This window comes from Coffea eugenioides, chromosome 5, assembly GCF_003713205.1.
Source record: "Coffea eugenioides isolate CCC68of chromosome 5, Ceug_1.0, whole genome shotgun sequence".
Classification (NCBI taxonomy): domain Eukaryota; kingdom Viridiplantae; phylum Streptophyta; class Magnoliopsida; order Gentianales; family Rubiaceae; genus Coffea; species Coffea eugenioides.
Window position 1 is genome coordinate 27,948,204 of NC_040039.1, and position 11,357 is coordinate 27,959,560.

Consider the following 11,357-nt stretch of genomic DNA (forward strand, 5'->3'; position numbering starts at 1 on the left):
TTGGCATTTTCAAATGTGGCGGCAATGGATTAAAAAATATCTAATTAATAAAATCTTGTAGGTTGCTCCTCCCTCTTTAATGTGTTCGGATAAGATAGATTGCTCCTTGTTGAGTATTGAAAAATTCTCTTTGAGTCAGCCTTTCATGTGGTTCATCATTGTCTTAATCCATGTTGCCTCTTTGCTAAATTATGGCATAATAAGATACCAATTAAGATTTTCCTTGTTATATTATGACTTTTGTCAAATCATTTACCTTTGGCGGATGCTCTAACTAAGTTGGGAGTTCATAACCCTTCTCGTTGTTTTTCTTGTGTTAACTCTCAGTTAGAGTATGTGAATCATGTATTTTGTAATGATGAATTGATTAATAATGTTTTGAAAATTTTTTGGTGTTCAAGCTTGTATCTTTGACAAATGAATTACATTCATCATTATTTAACTAATGCTCAAATTGGCTTTATTGGCTTTATTTTTGATGAATTACATTCATCATTATTTTTGGTGACTGTCCTACAACTACAAATGCTCAAATTGGCTTTATTTATGAAATTCTTCTTATGATTATTTACTGTTATTTATGGAAAGTACAGAGCTTATCAATTTCCAAGATCAGATCCTAATGTTATCTGTCGGCATATATTTGAAGAGTTTGAGTCTATGTTTTTCTTAATTTGAAGCGGTGTCTTCTGATCCTACCTTTTAGCCGTATTTTTTTGAGTTGATTTTTGGGTCATCAAAATAGGTTCGGAACTTACACATGCTATGGTTCTCTCTTAGCTCATTTGGTGGTCAAATTTAATTCTGATGGATGTTGTATGGGTAATTTGGGTATTAGAAGAGGAAGAGGTATGCTTAGGGATGTTTATGGTCATTTTATATTTGGTTTTTTCTATTATTTTGGTGTGACTACGCGTTTGAATTAAAACTTCATTGTTAGGAGTCAAATATTATCTTTTGAAGAGTTATACTGATATGTAGAATTTGATACTGGATTGCTGATCCAAATGCTTAGACCCAAAATTGGTTTTCCTTGATTAATGCAGCACCACATGGAACAATTGTTAAAGTAATATTATACTTCTATTACTCACTGTTATTAGAAAACTAAACACTTGTAGATAGGTTATCATATATTGTTGTGATTTCAAGGACGGATATGGTTTATGATTCATTTGCTTCTTTGCCACGTTTTGTTCGAGGTGGTGCAAAGATGGATCACTTAGGTGTTCCTTTTTTTTCTTAAACGCTAGATTTCATTTTATTTTGTAAGAGAGTATTACTCTTTCTTTACTTTTTTTAAATTTTCTTTGTAATTTTGGAGGTTAGGTTTATATCTCCTCCCATCTTTTGATTTTATTAATAAAATTAGGATAGTGCCCTTCCCCTGTAAGGGGGATTGTTTTTAGAAAAAAAGTATAAGGAAAAATGATGAAATCCTTTGCAATCTAGACAGTGTAAAAAGTTTACATATACTAAATTCCCAATATAGAAGTTTGTACTATCACTCATATTTAGTAGCTTAGCAATTTCGTGCTATCTACTATTTTCTTGAGCAGAATGGCAAAATTCTTCCCAAGAACACTAATTTATACCATAAATCAAGATTTGCCACATGAAAGAGTTTGGTATTTCAATTGTAGTTAAAATCAGACGTTTACAAGAGTTGACCAATTAATAACTGATTAAATAAGAGTAGATGCTCGATGGTCATATTAGAGATCAATTTCATGAATCATCATGTGAAGTCAAGATTGATGCTAAGTAAAACTCTTACATAAGCAGAACTTAGATACATTGAAATAGAAACATCAGCAAAAAGAAAGTACCAATATATAAATAAATTGGATGAACTGAAGTTGGTTGAATTCGAAATCTAGACATTTGCCCAGTCTTTTCGAATATCGAAAGTATAATTTATTTCCAAGTAACACCTGTTATCATCATCAACAAACTGAGACAAACAAAAAGTACAATATCAGCATATAAAAGTGTAAGAGATGATTGACAATATTTGAGTAAGATATAATTATGCAAAGATATTGTTGGTGAAATACTTAATGCAAAAGCAACCTATACTCATTTTGCATTATTCAAGGTACTAGGTTATTTTAATTTATTTTCCTTTCTCAATCTTAAAGTGTATAAATTACAAATTATAGAACCAAAATAAATAAGGTAAATATGTTAAAGAATGCAACTTAATGATGATATTTTACAAGGGAAGATACTTGGAGTTCTAACTTCGATAAACCAATATGTAGATCCTCACATTAGACTTACAACCCCATTAAATTATATTATTCAACTTTTCTTATCTTTTTTTCCTAAAGAAATAGTGTTGTAAGTTAGTAGATTAAATTCAATGAGCAATGTCAAAATAGGAATTTTATTACTACTATATAGTTTTTTTAATATCTGTCAATTGCATAATTATATTTTGAAAATGTGGAAAGAAATTTAAATAGATATTGTGCTTTCATTCAAAACCAAATTTAAGATGCCTACTAATATATGCAAGATTATAAACTTATTGAGAAAAGACTATTTGTTTAATTTTTGATTAAATATTTTTTAGTTTTTTATTGTGTAAAGAGCTGTACTATATTTACCTACATGGTAAATTTGGACATTAGTACATAAGTATACTAACTACTTCAAAGATTAACATTTTGTTTTGTATCTATCTAGTGCAGTCTAACATACTGTTTTACAGTTAAAAAATTATGCAGAAAATTTTTATACAATAAAGTACAAATTTATATGTAAGACTGACAATATTTAGAACACCGTCAACCACTTCAATTCTAGTTAACTTTTATTTGTATTAACATTTGAAATTTTAATAATTGTTTAGAGAATGCTATTCAAGACAAATAGTTTCAAAAATTTTAAATGCAATTAACCCGTGATAGTATATCTAATTTTATAGAAAAATGTTGTATGATGAACAACCTTATTCTAACATCTTTTACAAGTTGTAGAATTATTTTACATAAAAAATCATGGATTAATGAGAAAAACAAAGTGTTTGAAGCTAACCTTTGACCTTGCAGAATATAAGCCTCTAGCCAAAAAACCAGATGGCGTACTCTCTTCCGGCGTTTCATATGTATAAGGTTCTTGTTGTGGACTAAACGTTCCAAGCATAGCTTTTCGACTATCCACTGATATAATGGCAATTGTTAGGTAGACTATTCAAATATTAATTCATAATATATAATCAATGCAAAAATTTATTTTCATTAAAAGACTTTAGCTCGATAATATGCAATAATATCATAATCTCTTTTAGACATACTTCAATTTTTGTAGTTTAGGTCCAATCATTCTAAAATTGTATATTTCTAACCATGGATATTGGATATAAAATTGTAAAATCAACTTACCTTTGATACCAGTTTTCCAAACAGTGTTCGTATATCTAAATCCCGAAAGAATGTTATTGCTCACAGTGAAAGAGAATTTCAAGCTGTAGTGACTTCCTTCTTTTAAGGTGAACCACAATCCTTTAGGATTTCCATCTTCAGGAATGGGAAGAATAATGGCTGGTCTATCAGTAGTAACAATTGATAGACTAAGTATTTTAACTTCAGGATCCAGTGTCTCTGTAGCAATAAAAAACTTGCTGTAAAAAGGTCTCATTGAAAGAGAAAACTATTGCTCGAAAATTGACAAAAACATTTGATAGAACATGAAAGAGTAATAAAAAATTGAAACCAATTAGGTACAATTAGTAAAATTTAAATAAATCAATATTGATACTTGAATATTATCTATATTATTGTAGTTTGATTTTGCAAAAAAGTATAAGAGCAAATAGGGATTTGAAAATTTTGATAGGCTAGTAGAAGGAAGAATATTGCTCTTGCACATCATGCGTAAATATAGTACTTTCCAATGCTTTTTACCTCCAAATTACTATGTTAATCATATTATGATGACCATATTAGACAACCATCTTAATTGATCCTCTTTAAACTAAAAGAAATGAAATAAATATTCAAAGTTTATATCAATTCTTGTTTAGATTTAATTCTCAAATTTCATACAAGACACATAAAAAAAAGTGCATGCCAATTGAACTCAACTAAACAAAATAATTATTTAAGAAAAAAGGCTAATTTATTAAAAGAAAATGAAACTAAATTTTTTATGTAAAGTACTTGATCAAAATTCAAAAGTATACAATTAGTACCTGTAACACTGTTTATATCCACACTCCCTAGCAATTGTTCCTTCCATCTTCTCAAACTCTCATCATCCTAACAATATAAAAAATCACTTATATCATAGAATGTCATCGAATAACATCTCTGTGCACAAATAATTGAATAATTTGTATCGGTAGATGATGCAAAAATATACCATTCTTTAGATTTATATAATCACAAATATATAAAAAATCTTTACATCAACTATTAAAAAAAATACCTTTACTAGAACAAACTAAGAAATGGATTAAGACAATAACATTTGATTTGGGCAAAAAGATATAGTTTTGACTTACTGTTGCAGATCACAACAAAGTAATTGTCTATATATATATATATAATCAAATAAATTGTGAGAAAAACATACCTTATCTTTCTCAATATGTTCTTTAAGGGTGCACTGTGGTCCAAGTTGAATCTTGTTATTATGTTCTTGACCATCACTGTCTTCATCCTCAGTTGTGTATAAAGAAGTTTCACTCGTATTTCTTTTCATGTTCCCATCTCTCTCATCTCCACTCTCTTGTATGTCACTTTCCTCTCCCCTATCATTTTGTTTATCTTTTTCAAGACCCATAGTTAAAGACTAAAAACATCTAACTGTAAAAGATATCAACTGCTTGCAACATGATTTATAACTCAACAAGAAACTCCTGGTTAAAATGAACTTGAAGAGTTAATGATTGGTGAGATTTCTAAATATCAACATATAGACTAATTCAACAGACTTTAAAGTGTATTTAAAATCCAAGAAATAAACTAATTTTTCAGACCATAAGCAATCCACCAAATTGAGAATATAAAAATGAAAAATTTGATGTTTGTTAGCTTCTTTCAAGGTAGGTAGTTGTTGAACAATTAAATACAGAAGGGAAGGCAGCGTGGACAATTGTGGAAAGTGTAAAAAGAAATGGAAAATGTCATGTGGTGATCCGAAATATATTGAAAGAGTAAGAATGAGAAGCTTGTAGCGGGGGGAGGGAGAAAGAGAGAGAGTGAGTGAAGGCATTAGTTTAGATCTCATCATTGATTTATTGGTTACGTAGATTGGGCACTATAGTTTCTTTGTAGTTTGAATATTTTTGGGTGTTTTGTTTCATATTTATCATTTCTTAATTTGTTTTTGTTTTCAAAATTTTTTTTGAAGGTCAAATGCATTTCCAAACAATTTAGTAATCTTTTCATTAAGTGAGTTTGGAAAACTTAACTAGAATGAGAACATAATCTTGCAATGCAAATAAAGGTTTTCTAATAGATGCAAAGTAAACATTTTTGAGAAAAGTCAATAATAAAATTTTTATAATATATTAAACTATTATTAGAAATAAGAGTAATCACATTTTGCAACCTTCAACAAAAACAATATACACTTTTTCTCCTAACCTAATAGAAGTTAATATTTTAGCGGATTCAAAACAGTATTTGTCTTCCAATTTAGTTCTTAGCATTCATCACATTTTGCCCTCTTGAACTAAGAAAAAAAATCCTGCTTTGTCTCCTTACTAGAAAAAATACACTTTGCTATAATATCCTATTGGTATATAAAATTTATAATAATTATAAGTAATATACTTTACTCTAAAAATGTATTAAAAAAAGAAATTTCTTATAAATTCATCAAAATTGCAACCTTTCTTTAAGTTTAATTTTATAATTTCCTTTTGAGTTCATATTAGAAGCTGTAGGTATCCGGTTCGACTGATTAATTGGGAAAAGCCTGTGAAGAGGGAGTTTAAATTAAATACAGATGGGTGTTCTTTGGAAAATCCAGGATGTATTGGTGGTGGGATTCTTTGGGATGGTGATGGGGTCATGGTGTTGGCTTTTGCGGTCCCCTTTGGGGAGACGTCAAGCATGCAGGCTGAAGCAAAGTCTTTGCTATTTGGGGTCCAGCAGCGCATACAGCATGGGTTTGTTAGGCTTCACATGCTGGTTCAGATATTACTAAACAAAGTTGCATGTCCTTGGAAGATATGGGCGGAGATGGAGAAGATTAAGGGATGCATGAGGTTTGTGGCGAGGGTCACCCATTGCTATAGGGAGGGGAATCAAGTGGCTGACGCTTTATCCAAAGTGGGTGCAACTACTGCTTCTCGTTGTTTTTATGCCTTGCATACTAAGTTGACTGGTTTAGCAAGATCTGCTATGCGGTTGGATACTCTAGGTCTCCCTTCTATTCGAAGACTTCGTGTCTTTAGTTAGCTCTCTGGTTCCTGTCTTCATTTCCTTCATTTAGTTTGGAGGTTTTGGTTTACGTCCCCCTCCAGTGTACTTCCTCCTTATTTTAATACTAGGAGAATAACACCGCACGATGTGCGGTGTGATTTTCAATATTGCCCATAAATGCCCAATTATTCAAATTTAGATATGAAAAGTTACATAAAAATGCATCAATATCTTTGCAGTTATGTTTTTGTAATTTTATTAAATAGTAAAAATAAGCTACAGTTTTAGCTTTTCGTAGTTTTAGAAGTTTTTTTTTTCATAAAAGGAACTTTAAAATAATATACAATCATACAAAATGAGAATAAAATCCCCAAACAGTCATCTTGCAACTAAAAGATGGTGGGGCATAACATCATAATAAAAGATATCCTGTTGTTAGCATCCTATACATTAGCTAAACAATCTACCATCTGATTTGCTTCACTGCTTACATGCTTTGCTCAAGACTTGCTGCCAAAATACGATAAGATACCTACAATCAGATATAACCATAGCACATTGTAAATAGCAGTATCATATTGGTTTAAAAGATTAAAAATATTAATAGCATCAACTTCCAATTCCAGTTTGTAGCAATAATGATCTATGAAGATTGGAAGCTATTCCTGATCTTTTACTGATCCGATGGTCCAAAATCCATATCAATTCCTTAGAACTACAGCAACTCCAAGATTGCCTTTTGAAACCCTACCAGTGATAAGTTTTCAAAAACCATCCTTAGGATGAGTCTCTATAGAATCATAACTTCATATTTTTCCCTAGCCACGGTCTGTTTGGGTTCTGAAAAAGAGTAATTAGAGGGTATTCAAAAGAGGAGAGGATTGAGGTTTGCCAACATAGAAAGATTAGATTCGTTTTGATAATTCAATAAGGACCAGCCAGTGAAAAATGGTGAAGGGTTTTCTGCTAATGCTTTTTTTTCCATTCATTCCTCACAGCTTAAATGATGATCAAATACCAATCTCCCAAGACAAGTGTCCATGTAATAAAATCAGTAAACAGAATAACTTATCAATTTAACTTGAGAGAAGAAAATGTACAACCGAAGCAAATCTCATGAGGAATAGAAAAAACCACCGTTTGGATATATAACTGAAGCTCATTTCTCAGCACATCTTTATCAATAATGCAATCAAGATATGCTAAATTAGGTGAGAGATGTTACAAATCTAAGAGAACATCATGTTTTGTAAATACATATTTAAATCAACTAAAACTGAATTTTCTAACAAGAATTTCTAAGCTACCAAACATCATAGTCTATGATTAAAGAGGCAAAACTACAGTTATGCAGTAAGTTAATTCTTTTTTCGGCAAATGAATAGAACATTTAAGGTGTTAAAACAATAACTTACTATTTCAAGCAGGTGCTTAGAATCTAATATTTGAGAATCCTTGTCTTGGGCAAAACTTTAACCACCTACAAACAGGAAAACCATTTATAAGATCCAGTGAATCAGAAACAATTAATCAAAAAAAGATTTGCTGAAAATACTTGGTTTAATATCCACTTAAGGCTCATAAAACAAATATTCAAAAGGTTTTAACAAGAGACAATTTTCTGTGCTAAAAGACAAAAAATTGAACACAAAGCATTCAAAAGAGTAGCATCCCAAGATCTTTTGTAACTCAAAATTTTGGCCAATGACCAACTTGGCAGAGAAGTTCCTGATTCCTAGAGAAGAAATTCATTAGTTCTTTAAGTGTTGGAAACCCAATGAAGGAAAAAGAAACAGAAGAACTGAAGCAAAAAGAAATACATTTTGAAGATGAAGAAATATATTTTAAACAAGTGTATCTTTTTAGTTACCATAGGGAATGCTTTTTTTGAGCAGATTAACAAAATACCTGCGTGAAAGACACCAAAAAACGATTAAAAAGAAAATTTGAATGAGTTTGAAAAGAGCAAAGGCTATTGAAAATGACCAAAGAGAAAAGCATACCAGGTCTCAAAAGAGCAATTTAAATCAGAATGACACAACAAAACTTAGGTTTTCTCTCACCAGTTGTTCTTCACAGTGAAACACTCGCTCGCTTTTCAAACTATATAACTTTATAACATTTATACTTGGAAATGCCATTTGAATCGAAAGTTTAAGGAAAACGTATTCCTAGTAGTCATAGTTGTATTTCTCAAGGGTACAAATTCGGCCAAATCCTTACTTATATACCTCGGTAAAAGAAGACGCAAATATTCTAGATGGTTCAAGTAGTAATCACTCTTAACCCTTACTCAAGTCGCAAGTATATTTCTCTAGTCCTCGAGCGTAAATTTGGGCAGCATGCCCTTTGTATTTTCCTATTTCTAGCCATTTATGGCTTCATTCTTTTACTCAATCAAACCCAAAGTTACACACAACACAAATTCATTCAATAGCCATTCAATAGGTTCAAGGTAATACAAGTACAAAAATCAAACTAATGACATGTGCGGAAATGAAGGTTAACAAAAGACAGATTTGACGGGTTTTTACGGAATGGACACATCCGAGGCTACGCTTATCGGATTGAGGTACAACTTATACCATTTCGAAGCTAAGACAAAGGGCTACAAATTTGGTGAAGACCACCTAGTCTAATTTCCAGTATAACCTAGTCCAATTCCCAATTCACAGAACCAAATTCCAACTAACTGGCCAGTTAACCGTACTACTTCCAAATGGCCATATCTCAAGCTACCAAAGTCCGTTTAAGGCGTTCTTGGAGGCGTTGAAAAGATAAGACAAAGTACTAAAACTTTCATGTTTTAGAAACTGGCTAAATCAGCACGGATCATAGTGAATAGACACGGTCAATTGGATGAACTGTCTAAAACTGATCACTGGATGCATCCTAGGGCAGTGAGGGTATTTTGGTCTTTTCATAGGCTACGTTACTCCGATTGGGCTGAAATTTTGTAGAAAAGTATAAAAAATCATTCTCTACAACTTTCATGTTTTATTCTAAGCCTAATTCGGCCTCTAACATCACGAAATGGAACCGGACAGAACTGAGCTACAGTTTTCCAGAAATCTGAAATTTTACGGTTTCAAAGGAAACTTTCTTCATTTCTTGCTTCAATTACTACCACAACCTCTTATATAAGCTTAGATACAACATATACTATCCATATCGCAAGTATAGGCAGAAAATCATTCAAACCCTAACTCATGTAACTCAAGAACATACACTATATCCATCCAAATCATTATAATTGCTATCATCCACCACAAATTTAAGGTGCTATGCCAAGTTAAGCAAGATTAAGAGTAAGAAATGGTAAATTAGCATTATTACCTTACTAAAGTTACTTCCAAGAGCAGCCCTAGCTTTTCCTTCCAAACTTTCACCAAACACACCACTAGCTAAACACTCAAAGAAAGTTTTAATCGGATTAGTTTCTTGTTTCCTCACTTAAGTGACTCAAACTCAAGATGGATTGGTGTATCTCTCCCTTGGTTTTTCTCTCCCTCTCTCTCGGCCAAAGAAAGCAGAAAATGATGAAGAAAGGAAGCTAAATGGTGATAAGAAGGCAAGACAATTTGGTCTTGGTCAAGGCCCTAGATGGCCAACAAGTGGCATCACCAATTTCCACTCATTTTTTTTCTTTTCCTTGCAAATTTGGTCAACATTTTCGGCCAAAGCTAGCTGAGAATGAGGGGATATTTTGCACAAATATTAATGAGCTTATATGGTAAGAAAGTGGTGATCAAGTGGTGTGTTCAATCGGTAGTGCACGGTACACGTCGGTTCGCACCGTTTTTCCTTAAATCACACGTACTAGGGTTTTTACTTCCTATTCACTAACTTATTATTATCACTTCAAATCATATAATATTTCCTCATCCAAAAGTCACTCTTACCTATCAAATTTGATCCTCACTCCGTACCGAATAATCACACTACGAAAAAAAACGTGAAAACCCTAATTCGCGCTAACTTGAAAACGAAAAGTGAAAACCTTTACTTTCATGTTCATTTGCACTTATTGTGGGGGTGATTGGGTGGTAGGGCTATTATAAAATCATAATTTCCAATTAAAAGGGGATTTTTAAGAAAAACGTGAGGGATTTTACAATTCCATAAATTGAATTTAGGGTTTCGGTTGAAATATGAGAAATTTGAGAAAATGGTTAGTCACAAGTAAAAACTAGGGTTTTGATTAGATTTTAAGGTTTCTAGTCTTTAAAACAAAACAATGTCTTAAAATAAAATAAACTAAAGGAAGCGTAATATTTTATTTTTTTTTTAGACTAAACAATAATAGTATCCTAAAAGTTGGGGTATCACAGTTGAAGGCACATCAATGACTGCACATGTGTTAAAGATGATTGGCTATATTGAAAACTTAAACCAATCAAACTTTGTTATGAATCATGGGTTAAATGTTAACTTGATCTTTCAGTCATTACCTGATGCATATTTATATGTCATGTTAACATATCACATGAACAAACTAAATATCACGTTACCCAAGCTATTGAATATGTTCAAGAATACTAAGGCCAACCTTAAAAAGGACAAGGGCCAAGTATTAATAGTTTCTTCGAGTTCCTCTAGGGCTAAAACTAGAAGGTCTAAGTCCAAGAAAACAAGCAAGTAACCAAGTCTTCTAGGAAAATAGGTAAGAAGAAGGACAAGGCAAAGGGTAAATGCTTCCGTTGTGAAAAAAAGGGACATTGAAAGTGTAACTACAAGGACTATCTCGACAGTCTTAAGAAGAAGAAGTTTGGTGAAACTTCTACTCAAGGTGTGTATATGATTGAGATTAATTTATCTACTTCTATTATTTTCTTGGTATTAGATATTAGAAGTGGTTATCATATTTATTTAAATATGTACGAACTAAAGTAAAGCAAGATGCTAAAAAAGAATTAAGTAATCCTACACGTTGGCAATGGAGCAACAGTTATGGCCTTAATTGTAGGAACATATCAT

The 11,357-nt window shown here is 31.7% G+C and overlaps 1 protein-coding gene across 1 annotated transcript; it reads right to left on the minus strand.

Moving 5' to 3' along the window:
* Positions 1-1,876: 1,876 nt before the first annotated feature.
* Positions 1,877-4,791, minus strand: LOC113771334 (rho GDP-dissociation inhibitor 1-like). The gene is made up of 5 exons (XM_027315925.1): positions 4,582-4,791; positions 4,199-4,265; positions 3,390-3,608; positions 3,043-3,167; positions 1,877-1,954 (listed from the first exon to the last, which is right to left on the minus strand). Exons 1-5 carry the CDS (start codon positions 4,789-4,791, stop codon positions 1,877-1,879), a joined length of 699 nt encoding a protein of 232 aa, XP_027171726.1.
* Between the last annotated feature and the right edge of the window lie 6,566 nt (positions 4,792-11,357).

Coding starts and splice junctions, on each gene's coding strand:
- LOC113771334 (XM_027315925.1), bottom strand. CDS start 4,791: ATGGGTCTTGAAAAAGATAAACAAAATGATAGGGGAGAGGAAAGTGAC. Junction 4,266..4,581: donor AACATATTGAGAAAGATAAG/GTATGTTTTTCT, acceptor TTATATTGTTAG/GATGATGAGAGTTTGAGAAG. Junction 1,955..3,042: donor TATATTCTGCAAGGTCAAAG/GTTAGCTTCAAA, acceptor TGTTTGTCTCAG/TTTGTTGATGATGATAACAG.